Source organism: Chiloscyllium plagiosum, chromosome 17 (genome assembly GCF_004010195.1).
Source record: "Chiloscyllium plagiosum isolate BGI_BamShark_2017 chromosome 17, ASM401019v2, whole genome shotgun sequence".
Classification (NCBI taxonomy): Eukaryota; Metazoa; Chordata; class Chondrichthyes; order Orectolobiformes; family Hemiscylliidae; genus Chiloscyllium; species Chiloscyllium plagiosum.
The window spans coordinates 22,380,105-22,406,355 of NC_057726.1; the positions used below are offsets into that span (position 1 = coordinate 22,380,105).

Genomic DNA, 26,251 nt, shown 5'->3' on the forward strand with positions numbered 1-26,251 from the left:
CCTATTGTACTCTATGCTACTTTCTCCCCATCCCCACCCTCCTCTCACTTATCTCTCCACCCGTCAGGCTCTCTGCCTGTATTCCTAATGAAGGGCTTTTGCCCGAAACGTCGATTTTACTGCTCCTCGGATGCTGCCTGAACTGCTGTGCTCTTCCAGCACCACTAATCCAGAATCTGGTTTCCAGCATCTGCAGTCATTGTTTTTACCTAATCCACCTAATCTGCACATCTTGGGAGATCAAGTATTATAATTTAAAAAGTAGAAAGCAAGAATGGAATGGAATATTGAGTGAGGAAATATCCTGCATATAAACTGTGGAAATGAATTGGTTCTCCAAATTCTGTACGAAGAATGGTGTGGGAGGGGTTGTGGAGAAAGATTAACAATTGCCTTTATGAGTGAGGAGTGGACATTATTTGTTCATAGAATAGAATTTACCTATTTAGTATGAAGTTATAAATCATATCACATAGCCGGGTGCAATGGACTGCAAGAATGCAAATAATTCAGCTCCAGGATTACTTGTTTTATGAATATTCATTGATATAAATTAGTGCTGTATTTTACATGAAATATGGGTACTGGAGAGATTTTTTTCCAATTAAATATCTGAATGCATGTATTTAACTTTTGTCAAGTTTGGCTGGCAAGAAATGCATATTTATTTAACATTACTGACAAGGAAAAGTGTAAAGATTTTAAGAACATCGGAACAGTTTCAAATAGGTAAAGCCATCTGTATTTGTGGACTCCTTTGCATTCTATTATAAATGCTATTATCTTTCACTTTCTACTTCTTGGGCAAGCCAGAAACAAGATCAAACAAAAAAAAATCAGTGTAGAAACGAAAATAATAATTAATACTGAATCCTCAAAGATAATTGGGCAAGCCACATAACTCATTAGTTAATATCTCACCCTCCTGCTATAATTTGGTTGTTTTTCAAATATGCATCACATCTTCATTGTTTGAAAGGAGTCTCATTATCGACAGCTTGAATGCTGCTTTAGATTAGACTTAGTGTGGAAACAGGTCCTTCGGCCCAACAAATCCACACCGACCCGCCGACGCGCAACCCACCTGCACCCATTCCCCTACATTTACCCCTTCACCTAACACTACGGGCAATTTAGCATGGACAATTCACCTAACCTGCACATTTTTGGACTGTGGGAGGAAACCGGAGCAGCCGAAGAAAACCCACGCAGACACGGGGAGAATGTGCAAACTCCACACAGTCAGTCGCCTGAGGCGGGAATTGAACCCGGGTCTCTGGCTCTGTGAGGCAGCAGTGCTAACCAAGTGCTTCTTGAAGGCCAGCCACCCTCTGAGCAAAATAGAACTGAATACTCAAATGATTCAGGTGCAATATTATTTTATAGCTTTGACTCAGTTTTGTAATACATATTTGGAGTCAAACTTCATGTAACAAATGCAGAATTAAAAATTGTAGCAAATTAGGATCTTGTGGACATTACTTGGGCACCTTTACCTAGGAGAAAGTGGAGAGTCAGAATTGATAAAGCGTGGCACTGGAAAAGGCACAACAGGTCAGGCGAGAGAAGCAAGAGAGCTGTCGTTTTGGGATAATCCTCCTTCAGGACTGTGAAGGGGGAAGGGGGCTGAGAAATAAATGGGGTGGTGGGCTTAGGGGAAAGGTGGGATAGTGATAGGTGGGCAAAGGTAGGAGGTAGTGATGATAGATCAGTTGGAAATGTGGAGTGTTTAGTTGGGAAGGAAGATGGACAGATAGGTCAGGTCAGGAGGGTGGTGCCATGTCAGAGGGTTAGATCTGGGATGGGATGGGAAGAGGGGAGATCTAGAAACTGGTGAATTTAGTGTTCGTGCCATATGGTTGTAGGCTCCAAGGCAGAAAATGATGTGTTCCTCCTTTAGTTTGCAGTTGGCCTTGTGTCGGAGGCCTAGAAGGGATATGTCCTTGGGGAGTGGAAAGGGAGTTAAGTGCACGGCCACAGGAAGGTGAGGTTGGTTAGTGCATTTGGACCAGAGATGTTCTGTGAGTTTGCGCTCGATCTCTCCAATGTTGAGGAGACTATATCAAAAGCACTGGATACAGTAAATGAGGTTGGACGATATACAAGTAAATCTCTGCTGCATTGGGAATGATCCCTATGGGGTCTTGCACCTCTTACAGTGGCAGGGGAAGGTGACAAGTGGAGAGGCGGTTGGCGGGGAATGTGGACCTCACAAGGGAGTCGTGGAGTGAACGGTCCCTACAGAATGCAGATAGGATTGGAGAGGGAAATATCATTTTGGTGGTGGGGTCTGACTTTAGTGGTGAAAATGGCAGAGGATGATGCTCTGGATTTGGAGATTACTGGAGTGGAATATGAGGAGCACGGGGATTCTATCCTTATTGGGATGGGGGAGTGTGGGGTGGGGTGGGTTTCGAGGGTGGAGGTGCAGAAATGGCTGAAACGCGATTGAGGGCACTGTTGATCACAGGAGGGAAAATCTGGAATGTCCTCGAGTCGAAATGCTCATTCTGAGAGTAGATATGGCAGAAGCAGAGGAAATGGGATCATGTTTTTATAGGAGGGTGGGATTGGAAGAGGTGTAGTCAAGGTAGCTTTGGGATTTGGTGGGTTTGAAGTAGATGTTGGTATTGAGTCGGTCGCTTGAGATGGGGAGATCCAGGAAGGAAAGGGAGGTGACGGAGTTAGGCCAGGTTAATTTGAGGTCAGGGTGGTGGGTGTTGATGTGGTAAATGAAAATTGCTTAAGCTCCTCGTGGGAACATGTGGCAGCTCCGATACAGTCATCGATGCAGCAGAGGATGGCACCAGTGTAGCTGTGTATGAATTTTTTTATTACTTCAAATTAACACAGTAAAGTTGGGCAAAGGGCATATATTTAAAATGACTGAAAACTATTAATAAGACCAAGACTTGTTTACTTGAAGTGTTAAATGTTAGAAGTAATCTTCCAGACTGCATGTATAGTCAGAAAGGTTAGAGACATTCAGAATGCAAGTAGGTTCTACAATGGAAGAGTTAACGAGTTAGATGAACATTAATAGACTGAACTGTGTTTGCTGTCACCTGATGTTTCTTGCGTTTATATGAAATTAGGCATTTTATTTTAGAGTGTATGGTGATGTACGGAATAACCTTGGTATTTTCTGTCTAATAATGCATGTAATTGGATTTATTGTGCTGCACATTCACTGAAATAACTAGGATTAGATTGCAATTGAGTGGATGTGGAGGAGGCCTGGTGTGTTATTACAGAGGAAATTTGCCAGTGCATTCAAGGAATGGGAGGACATTCATTTTAAGACAAGTGCAAGATCCTGTGAGAGTTTTAGTGATTAATTTTGAGAGTTTTTTTTGCAGCAGAGTGGATTGGGTATAGTCCATTTGCAACAAGATATTCTTGCCATCTACCTGGGAGGCTAAAACAAACTTTAGTTAATATATTTTCAGAGTAATAATATTTTTGTTGAATTTTTTTTGGCCGCTTCACAGGGGAAAAAGTGGTGTTATGGGGATAAATACTTCAATAGATGGAAAAGTACGGGAAGGCTTGTCCATAAATGAAATCTGTATGCATATTGAAAGTGATGACGTGGTCAGTTTGAAATATTTTCTTATATACTGTTCTAGTAATAGTTTTGGTCTCAACCATCTGTCAAGATATAATGTGAGAAAACAGTCATTTGTTCTTTTTATTTCAGAATTACAACACATAATCTCAGTCTCTCCGGTACTGTTCTGGTAAGGTGTTCCATGATATTTCTCAGTTAGTCAAAGGACATGATTGAAGTTTGATTTCTGAAGTGTGACTGGAAATGTGTTTACAGGGAGTGTAAACTGTGCACAGCTGTTCACTGTTTCTACACTTTACAGAAAAAAATATTGGGGGTTTACCTTTGTTAAACAGACTTTTCAAGAACTCTTAATTGTGCCTTGGTACGCTCTTTATCAAGACGACAATATCTGTTATGGTTTTGCTAGAAACCAGTAACTGTTTCATTTAAGCTTGTGAAAACAAAAGATTCCAGGTTGTTACCAAGAGAGTAAAGTTAACTGATTGAACGATCTTAATGTTTGAACCACCCCCACCCCTTACAGAGCACAGCAAATTGCAGATGCGGTCAGATATTCCTGTCACTAGCTTCAAATTTCAATAAAATCTTGTTTCTGTACAGCTGCCATGATAAAATCACACTTGTCCACCTTACATCATTTAGATGGATCCACTGTAGCTTATCCCTGATCATTCTGATGTCCATCTTCCAACTACACCTAAGTTGTCTGGTCTTTCTGGTGCCCTCCCCTTTGCATCTCAAGTATTTCAGCTCCGACCTGATCCAAAGAATTCCCTCAAAAGCTGCTCATGTCTTAAAATAGTTTACACTCTTTTCCCCCGAGACTACTTTCCAATGGATTCCTATGATTGTCTTGACTAGATCTTTGGTTTACAGAGCAGTGTGATGCCAACAGTGTGAGTTTAATTCCCATACCGGTTTGAGGTTACCATGAAGGATTTTCTTTCTCAACCTGTTCCCTTGCCTGAAGTTTGGTGGCCCTCAGGTTAAATCACCAGCAATTGCTTCTCTCTCTAATGAGAGCAGTCCCTATGGTCTAGTAAGACTATGGTGACACAACAACTTTCAGTAAATACAGCACTTATGACCACAATTCCCACTCCTTTCAGACAGCTGCCTTCACTAAGCTGATGCTAGCCCTGGCATTTCTCCAAACCTGAATATTTCTATGTAGAACTAAAGCAAATACTACTTATGATCTTCCTTTACCTGTCTTGCAGCGACTTTCCCTGTACAACTGCCTAGAGTTTGTTAACAACAGCACTTGTTGCCTGAAGCTGCTACTTAGCTTTAGCACAGTTTGTCAGTCCTTAAGTACAATCAATGTCTCCCAATATACATACACTCATTGAAACCAGAGAACCTTCTTAAGAGTCATCCAAATCCATGATAATGTAGCTTCCTTGTAGCTCATGGGTTTTACAGTCTTTCAGAGTTCACCGAATGCTTTTAATTAATTTAATTTTAACTTTCAAGACAAACAATCTCTGAGCTACCATTCCAGTGTAGACACTGTGTCGCCATCATAGCTTTATCTTTTCTATTTTTAATTCTAGTAACCTTCTGAACTACCATTTGTTTTAGGGTTTCTGTCAATCTCTAAAGCCCAGTATTTAAATGATTTTGTCTTTCCATCTGTTCACATGTTAATCAATATGACTTCAACCTTTGAAGTACATTTAATTTCAAGCTGCTTCACTTGTCTTTATGACTGTTTCTACTATAGACTACAACACCGGACAATGAACAAGCTCTTCACATGATTTACAACTGTTGCAAATCAGTTGGAGTTTTAGTTGTCACATTTCCTGTATTCAAATACCAGATGGATTATTAAATTTAACATGTCTACTTTACACCAGGTTATTTTTAAAATTAGCTTTAATGGCACCTTTAGGATAAATAACTTAATTCATTTGTATTGTATTTTTCTTCACTGTGAATTATTTTTATCTTCACACACAATAAAAAATTCAAATTAAAAGATAATCAAATCTTTAGAACTTAATTTTATTTTGAACAGCCTACCATAGCTTTTGTCTCAAGAAATGGAAACCTCAGCAACAGAAACGATCCTGATCACTGGCGGGGCAGGTTATTTAGGATACAGGTAAGATCAGTCATTGCGTGAAATGAGTTAAATACTGTGCAGTCATAAAAAAAACTAACATCTTAAAATTTTGTTGGAAGTGGTACAGTTAATCAGTAAGCTTATCATTGTACTTATCTGTAGGCAGCTACCTTCAAACTATGGCCATAAACCCACAAAAATTGCAGTGGTATGACACTTTGATTCTGAAATTACTGTTCCATTGGAGCTATTTACTTTGGGGGTTAGTTAGCTCAGTTTCTGGATGGCTGGTTTACAAATCACTGGCTGGAGTTACCTTTTGTAGGACTGTCCTGCTTAATCTCTTCCCACATGGTGACCCTCAGGTTAAACCACCACCAGTCGTCTCTCTTGACAAGAGCGCACCTATAATCCCATAGGACTATGACGGCTTTACCTTTATTTGTTTTTGTAAACACAACTGCAAATTGATTAATGAAACAAACTGGATAGTCTGAAGTGAATTGATCTCATTAACAGGGCAGGGTACAAAAGTAGTATGAAATGGATCATAATTCACTGTTAGACTTCTGATCATTATACCTTTCACATAAAATGTTTAATTATTGTCAGCCCACCTTCTGAATTATGTAGTAATTCTGCCACTATTTGATTTGACTTCTTGTTAGTAATCTGGACTTGAAAAAGTACAACTCAGCTATCGTATCATTAGAGGACTATTACCTCATATGTGCTGTAAACAGGCCTGGAGTATTCTTGTAATGTAGCGCATAGGTCAGAAATGTAGTGCTTGCCATGTGGTATGTTTTTAACTTTAAGTTTCTCCTTACCATCTGAGATTCACCTCATGATAGTGATTAACCCCTTTCACTTTTCTTTATTATCTCTTTTATTACATTCAGATTGCAGACTCTTGAGGAATTTATATTATATTACAGGTGTCCAAAATCTGGTTGTCTGAAAATTGAACATTTTTGATCTTCAATTAAATCTCTCAATTTCATAACTCCCAAGTTTATCTTGCTACACCAGTGATAACTACATGAAAAGTTTCATCACTGGTAAAATAAGTTCACAATAAAATATTTTCTCCTTTCAGGAGGTCTGACACTACTTGGAACACAGTAAGCATATGGATGAATAGTCCATTCTCTGGCTGTTCCTAGAATCAGTGAGAGTTATAGACATATAGGAGGGGTCAGTTAGCTGGTTTGCAATGTAGAATGACACCAAGAGGGTGAGTTCAATTCCTGCATTAGCTGGAGTTGTCATGAAGGTTCTCTCCCTCGCTCACTCTCTCGCACTCTCACTCTCTTTCTTTGTTTTGCCTGTCCTAGGATGTGGGTGTTATCCCTGTCAATGTGACGTCCTTCTTTGTCTGTATGTATGGAAACTTGTGTCGGGTCTTTTGGTGGCTAGTTGATGTTCGTGTATCCTGGTGGCAAATTTTCTGCTTGTTTGTACAATGTAGTGGTTTTTTTACAGTTCTTGCATGGTATCTTGTAAATGATGTTAGATTTACTGGTAGTACCTAATGGATCCTTTAGTTTCATCATTCGCTGTTTAAGTGTGTTGGTAGGTTTGTGGGCTACCACGATACTAAGGGGTCTGAGTAGTCTGGAAGTCATTTCTGATACGTCTTTGATGTAAGGTAATGTGGCTATAATTTTTGGTTGTATTGTGTCTGCTTGTTTGGGTTTGTTTCTGAGGAATTGGCGGATTATGTTTGTTGGTTGGGTATCCATTTTTCTTGAAAACATTGCATAAATATCTTCTGCTTTTTGTTGTTCTTGTGTGCTACAGTGCGATGTACTCGTTGAAATAATGTCTTAATGCAGCTCTGTTTGTGGGTGTTGGGATAATTGTTTCTGAAGTTAAGTATTTGGTCTGTGTGTTGTTTTTCTGTAGACACTGGTTTGAAGCTCTCCGTTAACTGTACGTGCAACTGTCACGTTTAGGAATGGGAGTCTGATGTCGTTCTCCTCCTCTTTTGTGAATTTTATGCCTGTTGGGATGTTGTTGATGGCGTTGCATTTTACCTCTGATTTGTTCCGTTTTGTGATGACAAAGGTGTCATCCACGTAGTGGATCCAAAGTTTGGGTTGGATAGATGGGAGGGCAGCTTGTTCAAGTCTCTGTATTACTGCTTCCGCTATGAGCCCAGATATTGGTTATCCTAGCCAGCCGCATCTCGTGAATGAGTGTAAAAAAAACCTTACTGCCACAGTTTTCTGCAGGTACAATTGTATCAGCAGAATAGGGACAGGGATTCTCTATGCTCTTAATTTTAACGTTCTTGTCTGCTTTCAAGTCCCATGTGAAAAATCTGAGAAAACTCAAAATTCATCACAGGCTGCCGAACCTTAAACATTGTGCAACATGGTGCAGATTCTATCTCTTTCTGCTTTTACTGCTACAGTTATAGCTCACCTTCAAGGTTTATTGAATTGGGTAATCCATGCAGAAGTATTCACTTGCTCCAATGAGTAGTTGAACTATACAAATGAGAGGGGCCATTGTTCCATTCCAATCTCATTACAGATTATTGTAGAGTTTTGTAATTGGGTCCAGGATCCCTGGCAGTCATCTGAAGCTCCCATTTCCATCAGTAGCCCTTACTGGAAATATATTTGTGTGGATGTTAGACTAGCATGCATTTAAAATTGGTTGTAATGTTCCTTTTGGTCAAAAAGCCTCACATGAAGCACAGCAATCCAGCTGGAGTGTTGTAGAGTGCCTAGATCTGTAAAATTGAACCTTAGCAAGAAATATGAGGTTTTTAGGAAGGACAAAGTTTTAAAAATTGGCACGTGTTAGTTTTCCTCTTTTAAATGATGACTGCCTCAAGAGGTGGGGTAACAGATTCAAAGGTAATTTTCAAAAGGCTATGTTGGAAAGGGCAGAAATTAGTAGTTTTCGTAGTTGGAAGCAAGGGTGTGGGAATAATTGGATAGTTACAGGAACAAAATGTTGCTTTTATTCTTTTAAATTTTGCTTAGAACACCTTTTGCAAAATAACCTTTCTAATTTATTAACTTACTGGGTTCTTTTGAAGAAACTTAAGGCACAATCCAGGACTTTCTAATCAGATCTATTAGAAAATTGACGTTAGAATTTGAACAACATCTTAGATTTGTGCATGGTTTGGAATTGTCTTTTACAATACAGCACCTTCTGAATCCCTTTTGAAATCAAATGCCTATCTTAGACGAACCCTATAATTGAAGTTACATACTGATGATTGGCTCAAGCTTACTAGAAACATTCTGATTATTTTGATAGATAGGTTTGTAATGTATCATGTCATTTTCTTGTACCAAGTTATCTGCTTCCCAGGTAGCCTGTAAGGTTGTGCAAATATAATGCTGGGAGTTAATGAGCAGTCAGGAAGGTACAAAGTGAGGCGAAACCTTCAGTAAGCAAAAGATTAGATTGGAATGGTTCTGGTAGAACTGTGTCTGTTACTTTGAATTTGGTCTAACTATAAGTTTTTTTTTATTGATGGATAACCTGAGTCCTCAGAATAACCCAAAGCACTTCAGATTCAATGAAGCACTCTTTGAATTTTAATCAGTATCTTCATCCAGGAATGTGACTATACTTCAAAGAAACCTTCTTTCACCATAGAGCAAGTTGAGACATCCTCAGTTCATGGAAGATGCTGTACAGTTGCTAGTTCTCACTAATGCCCACCCACCATTCCCAGTCTCATTCCCTAGACTGGACACATGATGATGATTCCTGATGAAGGGCTTTTGCCTGAAACGTCGATTTTCCTGCTCTTCGGATGCTGCCTGACCTGCTGTGCTTTTTCAGCACCACTCTAATCATGATGATGGAAGATAGCAGTGAACCCCAGTTGGGTATTTATTTTAAGGCAGCAGCTTTCCTAGTTATTTTCTGATGCAAGCTTATAATTTATCAGATTTATTGGGCAGCACTGCTGCCTCACAGCGCCAGGGACCTGGGTTCAATTTCCACCTCGGACAGTGAAGTTTGCACATTCTCCCTGTGTCTGCATGAGTTTCCTCCGGGTGCTCCGGTTTCTTCCCACAATCCCAAAGATATTCGGGTCAGGTGAATTGGCCATGCTAAATTGCCCATAGTGTTAGGTGCATTAGTCAGGGCTAAAGAGAGGGTAGGGGAATGGGTCTGGTTGGGTTACTCTTCGGAGGGTTGGTGTTGTCTTCTTAGGCCGAATGGCCTGTCTCCATACTGGAAGAAATCTAATCTTTTTGAATTTAGCTGTAGGATTTCAAACTCCTAACTTGTAGAACATGATTGCAGTAGCGTAATGTCTGGGTTGTAGTTACAATAGTAATGATTTTGTAACTATTTTAACTAGTTTTGCCAAGCAGAATACAGGAAAGTTTAGATGAACTATTAAATATATATGCATTTATGTCTATCTAATGCAAGTAACTGAGTATGAAAAATATTTTTCACATTACATCTACACCTTTGTCTGGGCAGTTAGGATTGGGTAATAAATGCTTGGCTAGCCAGTCCTACAAAAAAAAATTAAAAATAGGTAGAGCCTACAACACTAACAGACTTTTTGTTCCATCTGGTTCGTGCCAGTGATTATGCTCCACACAAGCCTCCTTTTCACCTTCTTCATCTAGCTATTAACAATAAATCTTTCTATAACTTCTTCCTTCATGTGATTACTGTTTTCTTTGTTTGGCATAAAGTTAGTTTGGGAGCCCTTTGTATTAAATGTTTAATGTATAAAAGGTAATGTACACTTCAGTATTTAACATCACAAAGCTACGTGGTGAACTGTGAATGTAAATAGGTAGCTTGTTGTAATGAGTGATATTTTGCTTGTTGCCTTTTTTGTTTCAGGTTGGGCTGTGCCCTGCACAGGGTGGGCAGAAAAGTGATCCTCTTTGACATCCAAAAGCCCATTCAGCATGTGCCTGACACGGTAGCCTTTATAAAGGGAGATATTTGCAACTACCAGGAAGTGGACCATGTAATAAGGAATGCAGATTGTGTTTTCCATTTAGCTTCGTATGGCATGTCTGGAAGGGAACAATTAAATAAAAAATTAATAGAGGACGTCAATGTTAAAGGGACAGAGCATGTGATCCAAGCATGCCTGAACAATGGGATATCAAGACTGCTTTACACAAGTACATATAATGTTGTATTTGGAGGCCAAGTAATTAAAAATGGGGATGAATCTCTCCCTTATCTTCCACTGCATCTTCATCCAGATCATTACTCAAGGACTAAATCTTTAGCGGAGATGAAGGTGCTTCAAGCAAATGGAACAAAGCTAAAGAAAGGCACTGGTGTTTTATACACCTGTGCCCTGCGCCCAGCAGGCATTTATGGACCTGGTGAGCAAAGACATCTTCCCAGAATAGTTAATTATATAGAGAGTGGACTCTTCAAGTTTTTGTATGGAGCAGCAGATAGTTTGGTGGAATTTGTCCATGTTGACAACCTTGTTTCTGCGCACATACTTGCATCAGAAGCTCTAACAGGAAGAAAAAATCACATTGCTGGTGGCCAAGCTTATTTTATCTCTGATGGCAAGCCAGTGAATAACTTCGAATTTTTCAAACCATTAGTAGAAGGCCTTGGATACAAATACCCTACAATTCGGCTGCCACTCAGACTGGTCTATTTTGTTGCTTTCCTCACTGAAATCATTCATTTTTGTGTTGGCAGCATTTATAATTTTCAACCATTTTTGACTCGCACAGAAGTTTATAAAACAGGAGTCACTCATTATTTCAGCCTGCAGAAAGCTAGGAAAGAACTAGGGTACAACCCACAGGAACATAACCTTGGTGATGTTGTGGAGTGGTTCAAAACACGTGGTCATGGGCGGAAGGTAACTGGCTACAATATTAAATGCTTTATATGGGATGTGATTTTTTTAATGTTGCTGTCGGCTGTTATCATGTCTTGGATTCCAGTAGTTTCAGCATAGTGTTCAATGTAGTTTGTTTCATTTGACATTCCTCACTGCCTGGACTCTAGTTGGAATGTTTTGAAAATAGAGGCTACAACCTGAGTCTCAGTATGTTACCATATTTCAAGGAATTATCTAGACTGCACAACCTGTGACAGACAAAGGTACAAATGTCTGGTTTAGTTTGTAAGTTGTCCAAATGTCGCATCATGGCAAGTTCTTTATTGCGGTCAGTTATTTCTTTTACATGTATCATTGTAGTGTTTTAATATTGAAATACTTTTTGAAAAAGGGAAATTTAAAGAAAGCTTTTGGCATGTAGCATAGAAGACAATACAATGCCTGTCACGTCTTCTGTCCTTATAATCTTCAGTTGTCTGTTAGGCAAAACAATGAGCTAAAATCCTTAATGTTCTTTTTAAAAAAAACTCACAGACATCAGGGACAATTTTGATCATGTGGTGAAGGAAATGATTCATAATGGGTAAATTTGGAATTATCTTTGTCCTCCAGAATACTGATGGGGAAGCAATATTTCATTGATTTAAATCCCTATTTCATAGAACATAGAACAATATAGCACAGTACGGACTCATCGCCCCTTGATGTTGTGCCAATCTTTTATCCTACTCTTAAGATCAGACTGACCTACATAGCCTCCATTGTACTATATTCCATGTGCCTATCCAAGAGTTGCTTAAATGCCCTGAATGTATCTGATTCTACTATCACTGCTGGCAGTGCATTCCATACACGCACCACTCTCAAAGAATTCAGTAAGGCTTGTGAGGCGTGACCTGTCCCTCACAAAGCCATGCTGACTATCTCTAATCAAACTTTGGTTTTCCAAGTAATCATAAATCCCATCTCTCAGAATCCTCTCCAATACTTTGCCCACCACAGATATAAGACTGACTGGTCTGTAATTCCCAGGATTATCCCTATTCCCTTTTTTGAACAAGGGACTAATATTTGCCAACCTCCAGTCATCTGGCACTACTCCAGTGGACAGTGAGGATGCAAAGATCATTGCCAAAGGCACAGCAATCTCTTCCCTCACTTCCTGTTATTACCTGGGGTATATCCCGTCTGGCCCACGAGATTTATCAGTCCTTACATCTTTCAAAATCTTCAGCACATCCTTCTCCTTAACATCAACCTGTTCGAGCATATCACACTCAAAAATGTCAAGGTCCCTCAGTAGTGAATAGTCTTCTCCGACTCCAAGTTTCCCTCCTTTCGATTTTGTGTGTAAAGTTTTTAGAACAAACAAGTGTTAAAGAGGAATTGAATTCTTTTTTGTCACTGAACTACAAAATACTGTTAAACAAAGTGATAAAACAAGTGCAGCAAACTTTTTATTAACCGCTGTGTATGGGACCAGGAGTGTGCCACTTGGATTAAGAGGTCCACATAATCCATGTCAAAATACAGAGTAATAGAAACAATGCATAGAAACGTCACTGCTATACCTTATTTGCAGCATAAATCGCTCAAATAATAATGCAACATTGCTTTAAATATAACCGAGACCCTTCTGACTCTTAAACTGAACTGACTATTCAGACATCAGGATAATACAGTAAACTTCCAGTATTTCAGGAATATAATTCTTGCCGGTTTTTTGGGAGTACTGGTTCATAAGGTGCCAGTTAAAACAATTTTTTCTCTATTAGGAGTTAACTGACTAAATGTAGGGAATTGAAGAAATTATTTGTATTCTGATCCTTTTGTGGAGATACACCATGAAGCACTTTACAGTTCATACTGAAACTTGTGTGAAATGGTTTAAGTGGTTTGAAGGTTAAACTACAGTTACATTCATGCTATAATTGTAGGAGTATATAATTCTCCAAAGCTGCATGACATGTAATGGTGACATAAATTATGATAAATGAGAGAACATTTTCGTACACCACTCCTGTATGCCTCAGTGTTTCTGATAATTAATTAGTATTTGAAGTAGACTTTTTTTTAAAAAGCAGGGGAAAATTGTCATTATTTTGTGCCAGCTAGGCTTTGATTTTGGAGTAAGAATATTAGGGCAAACCAGAAGATTGTTATACACTGGTAGCATGAGATCCTTGTCTAAGAGCAGGAAAGTAGGAACTGCAGCAGTACAGCACTCACCCAAAGTCACACACAGTATAGGTTGAGCTCAAATTCTAATCAGGAGATTTTGTCCACTTCTACGAGAGAAAATGTGACTTCAGGCAAACTGACATGTTGCTAAAAACAGAGATTGGTTCGCGTAGCCCTCTTTCAGTCTTCCTTGGACACACATATGTGAACTTCAATTTATACTCAAACACATACCTGGAGTCATGTGTTTTAAAATTGAGAAAAAACATTCACCTAGTTAAACAGTGACAAATATACGGATATAAATAAAGCTTATTTAATATAACACATTATATTATTAGGATATTAGGTTTTGGACAACTCTTTGGGTCTTTATCTGACATTGCAAATCATGTAGCAATTCGGCTGAAATGTATATAATAGATATTCATCCATTTTCAGATCTTATTTTAAATTCAAAAAGTAATTTGCTGCAAATTTTTTGTTAACTAGAAATGATGAAATTGAGATGGAGCCATATCAATGTGCATAATTTGTACACCACTGAGTTGAAACAGAAAACTAATTTACGAGTAATCATTTAAAGATTTGTTTCTTTGGTGTCCTAAACTTGATAGCATTGTATCTGCACAAATGATGTAATTTTTAAATGTGATTTCCAAAAGTGTAACCTTTGTTTAGCAAATGGGTTATTCTGGTGTAATGGTACATTTTATAAAGAACGTTTTTTTTACAAATAAATATATCCTGTAAACAGAATCTTGTGATAAATTTAATGTGCATGAATATCATTAAGATGCCTATTTAAACAGTAAGTTCCAGCTAATATTTTTAAAGTGTTTTATTTCTGACACTTGATTAACAAAATTAAAAGGAAATGAAATGTTTTTGATGTCATGTGGGCTCTGGTCAGTAGATTTTATTTATTCAAAATAAATGTAAATCCCTTCTTTTAAATGTGCATTCTTTCTCTTTCACAACACCACCTCATATTTAATCTGAACATCTCTAAAAGATAATCTTATCATAAAATAATCTCTTGGATGTAGGTTTGCTCACTGAGCTGAAAGGTTCGTTTTCAGATATTTCATCACCATATTAGGTAACATCTTCAGTGAGCCTCCGGATGAAGCACTGGTGGCATGGCTCATTTTCTATTTGTGTCTAGGTTTCCTTGGGTTAGCGAGTATGGTGACGGAACATCTGAAAACAAACCTTCCAGCTCAGTAAGCAAACCTATATCCTAAACACATATATAGAAAGTCGGCCAAGCCACCGGTGCTTCATCCAGAGGCTGACTGATGATGTTATCTCAAATGGTGATGAAACATCTGAAAATGAACCTTCCAGCTCAGTGCGCAAACCTATATCCAGAACCTCAACCTGAGCTACAAATCTTCTCAAACTTGCTAATAATCTCTTGTTTGAGATACTGAAATGTATCCCTTATTGATACATTTCTATTGTTGCATTTAGTTGTCACTAATGTAGCTGTACCAATAAATAATTATTTAATTAGTGCCTTTTATGTGAAATTGTGTCCCAAGGCAATTTATAGAAGCACAAGGGAAACAAATAGGTACTGAACCAATGATGGAATGAGTAAAATATTTGTCTCAATCTGTTATCTTCTAACACAAGTCACCCAAGTTTTTTAATTTTTCTTTCATGTTTGCGTTTCCACAAACCAGCCTGTATCTTTGTCAATCTACATTCTACACTCTTTTCCCTCTACTTCAAAAGTCCTTCATTTGATGTAAAATGCATCATGGTGACCTTAAGTTATGAAATGCTGTATAAACTGATTTTATTTTTCTGTTCTGTAGCATATTAGTTATCAAGCAAACACTACATAATTAGTTGAGATCGATACCGATGTTACTCTGGAGAAGAGTCACATTAGACTTGAAACGTTAATGAGATAAAAGCAAATGAGAAATTAAGATCCATTTCAGATTTTCAAAAGCTTCATTATCTCCTTGCATTCACATTAAAGTGTATTTCGCCCAGTTTTCATGAAATCAAAATTCCACTTAGTTTTACAATAGAGCATCCATGTTTGTATTGCTAAGGGTGTTGTACGAGGCAATGTCCTGCTTTCCTTTTACAAATGTTTAAAGTATCAGTCCAGCCTCTTGCATCATGAGCGCAGCAGGAAGGAGAAGTGGAACATCCTGTTGTAATGATAGCTGATAGCAAAAGCCAGCCATGTTTTCTTTTTGCTGTGTATACCCTGCATAAGCTATTGATGGCTCTTGTGCGCTTGCACATTTTTAAAAATTGTTCCACATATTCATGTTATACTGAAGAGGAAGGGAAAATAAACAAAATTTAAAAAGACATTTAATTTAGTAGTGTTGATAGAAATGACTGCTTGGCAGTCATTTGGAGATTTAAATTCTTCCTGCACATAGACAATACTGCCCCCATTATGTTATGTGGTACTACCACCATTAAATGCGACACACTTCGTAAACATATCCTGCAAATCAAAACTGGGCATCGTGAGGCACTGTGGGCTCACAGTTGCAGCAGACATAATCTCAAAACACAATCTGGAAACCCATGGTCCAGCATATCTACAACCAAGCCAAGTTGATCAACCCTAAAGAATGAGGTGTTGGCTTGGTACAGTTGTAACCTTGATATAAGCTCTGCTGTCCTGTGAAGTCAATCAATGGTGGTGGATAATTAACTCAGGTGGTCGAAGCTCGACAAATAACGCTATCCCAGCAACGGAGTCTGAACTATGTAATGTTACTGCTAGCTGGGATCACAGCATTTGTAAAAGTAAAATAAAAATAACCTGAAATATATGCAGTGGGGATAGGAGTTGACAGTCGTGGATATGGTGGAAATTAACTGTATTGTGGATGTAACAAAATCCACTGTTTTAGTCTGAGGAAGAAAAGGTGTTGACATAATAGCAACAACAACAATTGGAATTTAAATAGCACCTATGGAGAGGCAATGACCTCACGGTATTGCTAGATTACTAATCCAGAGACCCAGATAACGTTCTGGGGACCTGAGTTTGAATCCTAGATTGTGGAATGTGAATTCAATAAGAATTAAAGTCTAATGCTGATTATGCAGCCATTATTTACTAGCATGAAAAACACATCTGGTTCACCAATGACCTTTAAGGAAGGCATCTGCTGTCTTTACCTTGTCTGGCCTGCAAATAATCCCACACCCACGGCAATGTGGTTGACTCTTAAATGTTCTCTGGGTAATTTAGGGCTGAGCAGTAAATGCTGGCCTGGTCAGTGATGCTTTCCATTCCATGAAGGAATTTTTAAAAATGTAGTTAAATATCCCAGCGGTTTTCACAGAAGTGCTATAAAAAGGAATTTGCGCCTAGCCAAGGTTGATCATAGAGGTGGTTTGAAAAATTAAGGAGTGCCTTAAAGGAGAAAAAAAGATGAGAAGTTAATTGGTTTCAGAATCACAAAATCTTTTGATGCAGGAGGACATTCAGCCCATCATCCTGCACCAGCTCTTCAAATTTAAGCATAGTGCCACTCTTCTGTTTCTTTCCCAGACTATTTCTAATCTGTCCTCTTATTCCTTTTATCAGTAGGAACAGCTTTTCCCTACCTACTCTATCCTCCCTGATTTTGAAAACCTATTAAATCTCTTCTCAGCTTTCTTTCCAAGGAAAACAGTCCTAACTGAAGCTTCTCATACCTGGAACCTTGTAAAAAGCTGCACTCTCTTCAATGAATTCACATTCTACCGATAATGTGGCATCCATAACTGTACATAATACTCCAACTAAGGTCTAATAAGTCTTTTCTGCAAGTTCAACATTACCTCCTTGCTCTTGTACTCTACCTCTATTAATAACGTCAAGGACACTCTATACTTTATTATCTAATCTTTCAATGATCAAGTCTTCAATGCTCTGTGCACATAAACAGAGCCAAAAAGTGTGGCACTGGAAAAGCACAGCCGGTCAGGCAGGAGTCAATATTTCGAGCACAAGTTCTTCATCAAGAATGTCTCCAATTCTACAATCAACCCTAAATAATGAGGTATTGACTTGGTGCAGCTGTGACACTTGGTCTAAGCTCTGTTGTCCTGTAAAGTCCACGGATGGTAGTGGATAATTAACTAAGGTGGTGGAAGCTCAACAAATAACACAATCCCAACAATGGGATCTGACCTGTGCAATATTACTGCTGACCTGTGCACTCAGGTCCCTCTGGTCCTACACCCCCTTTAGAACTGTACCCCGTATCATACTTTGTCTTTCAATTATCTTTCTGTCAAAGTGCATCATCTCACACTTCTCTACATTCAACCTCATCTGCTACCTATCTAGCAACATCACCATCTTGTCATGTTATCCACACTATCCTCTCACTTTATAATGCTTCCAAGTTTTATGTCATTTACCAAATTTTGAAATTGCTGCCTGCACACCAAGGTCCAGATCATTAAATCAGAAGAAGAAAGTGTCCCTGGCAACCGCTACTATAAACCTTTTCAATCCTGAAAAATATCGGTTGACCATTCTCTGCTATTACTCTCTGTTTCCTATCACAGCCAATTTTGCATCAATGTTGCTACTATACCATAGCTTTCCTCACAAGTATGCTGTCTGGCACTGTACCAAACACCTTCTGGAAATTTGCGTATACCATATCAACAGTGCAATCCTCATCGTGTCTTTCTGCTAACTCTTCAGAAAAAAACTCTATGAAATTAGTTAAACATAATGTCCCCTTTAGAAATCCATGCTGACTCTTCCTAATCAACCTACTTTTATCCATATGACTACTAATTCAATCCTGAATAATTCTAGACGGATCCCCACAACTTAAGTTAAAATGACTGGTCTGTATTGCTGGGATTATCATTACAGCCTTTATTCACTAAGGCCATAATATTTGCAATTCTCCAGTCTTCTGGCACTTTCCCTGACCCCAGGGAGGACTGAAAAAATTATGATCAGTGCCTCTTTTTTTTTCACCCTCCAGTCCTTCATAAATGTTGGATGCATCTCATCTGGTCCTGGTGCTTTGTCAACCTTAAGTACCAACAGTCTTTCCAAGATTTCTTCCTTATTAATTTTGAACCACTCTCATAATAGAGTTTCCTCCTCTGGCATCATGGCTTACGGAGAACCTCATTTGTAAAGACAAATGTGACACCTTAGCTCTGCGTCTTTACATTGTTCAGCAGTGCTCACCTCTGACAGAAAGGTTGCTGCTTTGACTGCTGAATGCCTGTCTATTGGTCCTCCAAACTAGGGAGCCTGCTTGCTGCCTTTTAATTAGCCTGGATCCTAAAAGACAACCTTCTCCAACTTTGCACTCTGCATTCTTGGCTGGCATTTGAGGTTTCCTGTCAGACATTTTGACCTAATGGGGAATTTAGGACGTGGGAATAAAAGTCCTGTTCTCTGATCCTAAATGAAAACAATTGTAAAACAGCATTAAAGTGTAAAAACAGATTTTTAAACAAAAAAATCCTAGTCTTTGCCCCTTGTTAAATCAAACTGCCATCTTTGATCATTCTCGATGAGTTGAGTACTCAGTACAAACTCACCCTAAATTGAGAATTTGCTCGGTTCAATTTGACCTACAGTCAGTGTTGCTATAAAATGTCTTTTGTTTAACACAAATTGGCTCTAATGTGATTGGGTGAATAGGGAAGGCTGTTTCTAAAACACGAACTTTTAAAGTGTGCCTTGGCTATAATGCTATTACATTGCCAACACTTTGCATATTATTTGTATTGCGTGATTTTTGTACAGCACAGGGTCACACAGGAATACAACTATCATGGTATAGCAGAAATGCCTTTATTTGAAATGCAAAAAAAACTCTCAGACAAAAGATGGAAGAATCCTTTGAACTGACAGATAGTCTGGCCTCCCTGCAGTTACTAATCCAATTGACTGAAAAATTTGATGTGGCATAAGTGAGGGCTGCGGATGCTGGAGATCAGAGTCAAGGTTAGAGTGGTGCTGGAAAAGCACAGCAGGTCAGGCAGCATCGGAAGAGCAAGAAAATCGACGTTTCGGGCAAAAGCCCTTCATTCCTGAGTAATCACCATTCCTGATGAAGGGCTTTTGCCCGACACATCGATGATCCTGCTCCTCGGATGCTGCCTGACCTGTTGTGCTTTTCCAGCACCACTCTAATCTTGAAAATCTGGTGTAGCTATTAACAGGTCCACAGCAGGACTGTGGAGAGGCTCAAATCTGTTGACTGTCCACCCTTCCTCTATGGTTATGGTCGTGTCTGAGAGGGAGCACTTAGTGTCCATCAATGTTGTTGATGCTTTTAGAGAGAGGTGGAAACTGTGGGGGGGGGGTACTGTGCTTTGTTTCACTATCCAACCCCATTTGGATATAGACCCTTCCCACTCTCCCTACCCCACCCTCACTTTGATTTGCATTGCCTATAACAAGCTTCGCCTGTAAACTTCTAATTGGCTACACAGGTGACTTATTGATGGCAGTTAAGTCACAGTTACTTGGTGTTGGGAAAGCTGTGATAACACTGACAGATATTTTAAAAATCTGGTGTACTCATCAGTTAAATTTGATACATGACTAATAATTAAAGTTTTTGAATGAAAAATAGTGAAGCTGAATTAAAAGGGCCACCATCCAAGTGGGAAAATAGGCAGATAGGCCTAGAAATTAGGGTACCATGCCATCAGTGGTGTGGATGCTGTTAGCCTGCCTGTACCATGTTCTTTAGATTTGTGGGGTGGTGCTGGTTGGGGCCACTCACCTGTTGTCCAATTGAGGCCTTTAACTGGGCAATTCAGGGCTTCATTCCATTGACTCAGGCAGCAAAGAAGGCCTGTGTTCAACTCTGCAGGCTACGGGCAAGTCAAAGGGAAGGACCTCCTCACCCTTATGCTGAACCCCCTCCCCTCCCCTCCCTTCAATAACCCACAAGTAGCCTGGACTCAAGTCCTTCACCTCCCTTGCTCTCTCTAACCTGCCCTGCCAACCCAGTCCTGTTAATATCCCAGATTTATCTGGGTTTGGTGTCATCTATGGAACCTTATCCTGCAGGCCTCCTGCAAAGCCACAGTGAGCATCGTTACTGTTGTGGTGCATTGTAGCTGACATTCAATTGTTTGGCAAATTAATTAAGCAGGTCTTCTTCCAGCAGATGGACAGAAACCCCTCCTTATATTAATTGACAGGCCATTGACTGAAAATGAAAGTGAAATGAGCCAGAGGTGGGCTCACTCCTGTGGCATACACTTGATTGTGGGAAGCCCACCCTCAGTCTTTCATCATAAATTTACTGAAAGAGAGCCAAGATGATTCAATCTGGTGTATATATTTTAACCCTGATCACCTATCCTTATATAATCGTCAGACATGGTGTTCTGCAATTACCCTTAGAAATTAATATTTTTCACTAGTTTAGAGACAGTATGCAGAATACTTATGTTAGCCAACATATTATTCCCATTCAAAAAAAAATTCAAATCACCTTTTCATCATTTTCCTGCTCCTTTATCTCTTTCAGATGAATGAGTGTAAATGCATTGTGGAGTTTGTCTCAGAATGGTGACATGAAACATGGAGGTGAAAGAAGAACCCGGACCAAAAACATCAAAGAGTTTATTGTGGGCCTGAAAATACAAGGCAGACTGATCAATTTAGTCAAGACAAAAATGAGGAATTTCTACAAAATCAATAAAACTGCAAAATTCTTTTAATCAGGGAAAGAGACAGGCCTTTCCCTGTTAAGACTGAGACGCAGGTCTCCTCTGGAGATAGATAAAACTAGTGATAGCCAACAGAAACAAACTGCCTGTGTTTTTTTTTCTTTGAGCTGAGCAAACACAGGGCCCTGGATAGAAGACATCTGGCAAGAGGTGCTGGACAAACAGTGATGTAATTAAAAACAAATTAAACAGGCTTAAAACGATTTTTACTTTATATGTTGCAGGGCCGTTTCAAGAAAAAAGGCATAGAAAGAGCACTCAAATGTAAAAGTATGTACTGTCTCCACAACCACCTGATGAAGGCGTGGCATCCCAAAAGTTGGTGCTTCCAAATAAACCTGTTGGACTATAACCTGGTGTTGTGTGATTTTTAACTATGTCCACCCCAGTCCAACACTGCCACCTCCAAGTCATGGCTAAGAAAAAGTGTGGTAGAGATGTGAATGATCAAGACATTTAAAAACTATTTAGATAAGCACTTGAAATGCTATATTCTGCAAGGCTATGGGCCAAGTGCTGGAAAATGGATGAAAATAGACAGACGCTTGATAGATGTCCAAAGAGCTTCTCTCCCAGTTGTGAAGACTCTACGACTCTAGGTACACCTCATAATCATAAATATAATTTCAAGCAAAGACATGAATATATGAATATTTCTTTATTTGTTTGTTAAATAATTAACAATAAAAAGCAAAATTCACAAAATGTTCAGAACTGTAAGTTTCCTTTAGATTGAATTAATTTCACTTTTTAAGATAACTTTAAAAAACTACCTAACTTACTATGCACTGATGCAAAATAAACCCACTGAATAATTATACCCAGCAATAATTAAACCTAGCACTTGTGTCTTCTTTTGAGAACAATTTTCAGAACCACTTTAGCATTGTTCAACTGTTCCCATAATATTCAAATACATTATCCAGCTTTAGAACACTAACTATACTGACAGAATTAAAACAGAACACAATTCATTATTCCAGAATTAGTCAATCAAATTTATTACTTGTCAAAAAATGTAATCTCTTCACAGACCAAGTCCTCATTCTGTAAGCTCGTTAATATTGTAGCAGAATGTCTACTTTAAATTTAACTATTAAAATACCATAAAAAGAAAATACATTAATTGAAGTTACAAGAGACAACAGATATTATTCAAAAAGTACAATGTGAAGAATATAAATACAACTATTTGACAATTTCCTCTGAGTAGTTCAAAGGCATTCTGTTTTAAATATTAAATGCCTGTAATTTGCATCCTGAAGTTTCTTTATAGAATCAAATGATCTTCACCAGCAGTTTAAATGCCTCAACTGCATTCTTAAAACATTTTAATGGGTTTCACTTAAAACCTGCACAACACTGGAAAGCATTGGATTTGGATTGAAATACAGAAAATAGTGGAAATATACTCTAGAATAATATTTATTAAGAGAAAAAACAAATTATGCAATGCGTGACATGTATCCTTCATTACATATTGACTGGCCTGCTGTGTGTTTCCAGCATTTACTGTTTCCTTCAGGTTTCCAGAATTGTAGTTTTCTTTTGTCATACATCAGAGTTTGTAAAATGGCTCTAATGTGCAACAGGATAATATTTCACCTATTTACAGTGCAAGTTGGTTAATCAATTAAATAGCTTTGTTTCCCTGAGTGCACTTTGCATAATGTGAGCCATTTCCTCACTAACTAAATTGATTAATAGTTCAGAGAAACATTTCAATAGATCAGGACCTTAACATTTACTCAAATTGAAACTGAGGAAAACAACTGCAACCTTTTTTAGATCAATTTCAGAGAAAATGGTGAAAACACGCAGCATTTTGAAAATTCAGACTGAAAAGGGGAAAAAAATCTATCAAATATTATTCATTCGTATTACTAAAATCAAAATTAATAAATAGGGTCTGATTCTTAGTTCAATTTTTGAAATGCTAGAATTCAACAGAAGAGTTAAAAATATTGACATTATTTGCCAAACAGATTTCGAACAATGTACAAAGAAAATATATATTGCATTGTCCATTTGATGTTTAACATTGACTTCTGCATTTCTGAGAAATAAAATGGCAGGCTTCTGGTGCATTATAGGAAAAGGTACACAAAGCTTTGCATTCTTAACATTGAATTTAGCTTAGAACAATAAAACAACACTCTGACTCACACATCAACTTAGCAAACTTTATATGTCAGTATTGAAAGGCAGAATTTCGCACTACTCATCCCAAACCATCACCCTTTAAATGCCACATGTTTGATAATTTTGATTGTCATGTGAAAAATAAACAAAAAAACCATGGTAGTAACAAGCCAACATGGATTCTAAATATATATGAATTCCTCAGACGTAATATCTTCCACTACTTTGATGGGATTTCATTACAACAATTTACATTTCAAGTGGACTAAACTACAGCCCAAAATTACATCACAATTATTTGTAAAATATATGTAGAGCAAATAAAGTAAAGCATTTTAGTTATACTCAAAGTAATGCCATAAATATATATTATGGAAAAAAAACTTTCATGTGTAAGTTGATTTTAATGACTGTAAAATTGATGTATTTCTGATGACACCATAAACAGAGACTGTAGCAATTCATTCCCGACAGTGATTTGTTCTTACTTTTATCCTGAAAATAATTTTCCTTTTTATGGCCGAAGATCCCATTGAAGATCTAGTTTTCTCAAAATTGTGACCAGTAATTTCCCTTACTGGCCTAACAAATACTAGTCACAGAGTACATAAACCCAACGGTTTGCACAGCCTTTTGTATTTAGACCTGTCACAAAGGCTTGTAGAAGGAGACAAACCAGTGCTGAGGACAAGAAAAAGTTATGTAAAACCAGCATTGCAATTTACTTGCTATTTTCTTTTTTTCTGATACATTCAATTCCAAGATGGCAGGACGAACTCCAAATGGGCTTTCAGTTAATAATAGTAGGCTTTTTATAGAAAATTATTATAATATTTATCAGAAAATACACCACAAGCTGCATTCATGTCACTATCTATATTAAATTAACAGGATATTTTAGCAGTAGCTAAAGGACTAACTATCTGTTTAATGTTTTGAAGTTGAATAAATATTAACGGTTAGATAACATTAGATAATAAAAGCATGGTTTTAGCAGTTACAGAATTGTTATTCCTCTGCATCATACCTTCTATGAATTTTCATTTTCAATCAGCATCTAAACTCACATGCTGCAAGTCCTCCATCTTGACACTGACCGCTTTCAAACTGGCAAAAGTAAAACATGCTCTTTTTCTTTGTGAACTGGCTGCAAGATGCACTCTGTGGTCAAGTTAGTCTACATTCTTGGCAGATTTCAATGAAACAACATGGTTCATTTTTCTTTATTAGTTAAATCTCACTGGTTTTAGGAATAACTTTAATGTCATGTGTCCTACCTTCTTATTTATTGTTACCGAAGTTGAAATTTGATAAATGCACTCAGCTTTGCAAAAGATTGACATTGATCTGAAGGAACAGAGACCATGTCACAAGGGGATAGAATTGCATTCTATTTGATTTTACAGTTACACTGAATCCCACAAGGTTTTCTTTAACATGGCGTGCGATATATTATAATTGATTGACTGTTTGGAGAATAGATTTCTTAGAAAGGCACTTGTGTCAATAGACTATTTAATCAAGAGAGAAAAAGAGGTTTACGAAAGCTGGAAGGTACTCAATGTTTTTCACTTTACATCATGATCTTAATTACCTGACAAAAATAATAATGGGTACAATGCAATAATTTTACTGAATGCATTCATTTCAAAATTTGCTGATCCCATACTTTACAGTGATCACTGATTTTAATTGGTTTTCATGACATTGATGTTGGCATCATGGATGGGTGATAAAGGCATTCTTCTTTCATGTATAAAACTTGCTGCTGTTGGGAGGTCTCTTTTCCTTGTCTTTGCCTCTGAGGAACAGAAATAGCAGAAAATTCTGTTTGTTAGTTATTTAACTTAGGCTTTGGCAATTCTACTATAAAAGTCTACCAAATAATCAAATAAAGGATCATTCCAAAGTTCTCTCTGTTTGTCCCACAAAAGGAAGACATTGGTTAGGCCACTTTTGGAATATTGCATGCAATTCTGATGTCCTTCCTCATTGGAAGGATATTGCAAAACTTGAAAGAATTCAGAAAAGATTTACAAACATGTAGCCAGGGTTGGAGGATTTGAGCTATAGGGAGAGGCTGAACAGGCTGGGGCTATTTTCCCTGGAGCGAAAGAGACTGAGGGATGACCTTATAAGGTTTATAAAATCATGAGGGGCATGGATAGGATAAATAGACAAAGTCCCCCTGGTGTGGGGGAATCCAGAACTAGAGAGTATAGGTTTAGGGTGAGAGGGTGGTACGTGTATCTAGAGAAAGTGGTGGAGACTAGTGCAATTCAACATTTAAAAGGCATCTGGATGGGTATATGAATAGGAAGAGTTTGGAGGGATATAGGTCGGATGCTGGCAGGTGGAACTGGATTGGGTTGCGATATCTGGTCGGCATGGACGAATTAGACTGAAGGGTCTGTTTTCATGCTGTACATTTCTATGACTTGACAGTAGTACTTATATTTTAGGGATACAGATACCAGAAAAGTTGGGATTGTTCTCCTTAGAGTGGAAAAAGTTGAAGGGATCTTTACTAGAGTTGTTTAAAATTGTGACCGGACAGAGTGGACAGGGAGAAACTGGTTCCACCGGTAAGAAGGTCAGTAAATTGCCCGTAGTGTTAGGTGAAGGGTAAATGTAGGGGAATGGGTCTGGGTGGGTTGCGCTTCGGCGGGTCGATGTGGTCTTGTTGGGCGGCACGGTGGCACAGTGGTTAGCACTGCTGCCTCACAGTGCCAGAGACCCGGGT

At 38.3% G+C, this 26,251-nt stretch overlaps 2 protein-coding genes across 9 annotated transcripts in view; one reads left to right on the forward strand and one right to left on the reverse strand.

The window, feature by feature from the left end:
- Positions 1-21,676, forward strand: part of sdr42e1 (short chain dehydrogenase/reductase family 42E, member 1) — a 29,273-nt gene extending 7,597 nt beyond the window's left edge. For 3 of the 8 annotated variants that reach the window (XM_043706660.1, XM_043706659.1, XM_043706658.1), the window contains 3 exons: positions 3,701-3,740; positions 5,598-5,684; positions 10,494-12,336. In XM_043706660.1, the coding sequence (XP_043562595.1) occupies positions 5,623-5,684; positions 10,494-11,592 (1,161 nt within the window). In that variant the 5' untranslated portion in view covers positions 3,701-3,740; positions 5,598-5,622 and the 3' untranslated portion in view covers positions 11,593-12,336. Of the gene's footprint in view, positions 1-3,700; positions 3,741-5,575; positions 5,685-10,493; positions 12,337-21,164 lie in introns of those variants that run through there. The other 5 variants (XM_043706661.1, XM_043706662.1, XM_043706664.1 and 2 more) reach the window with 4 other exon arrangements.
- Positions 21,677-22,665: 989 nt separating this feature from the next.
- plcg2 (phospholipase C, gamma 2) overlaps positions 22,666-26,251 on the reverse strand; it is a 203,346-nt gene continuing 199,760 nt past the window's right edge. Inside the window, exon 32 of the mRNA XM_043706657.1 lies at positions 22,666-25,309. Coding sequence (XP_043562592.1) covers positions 25,258-25,309 — 52 coding nt within the window. The 3' untranslated portion in view covers positions 22,666-25,257. The remainder of the gene's footprint in view (positions 25,310-26,251) is intronic.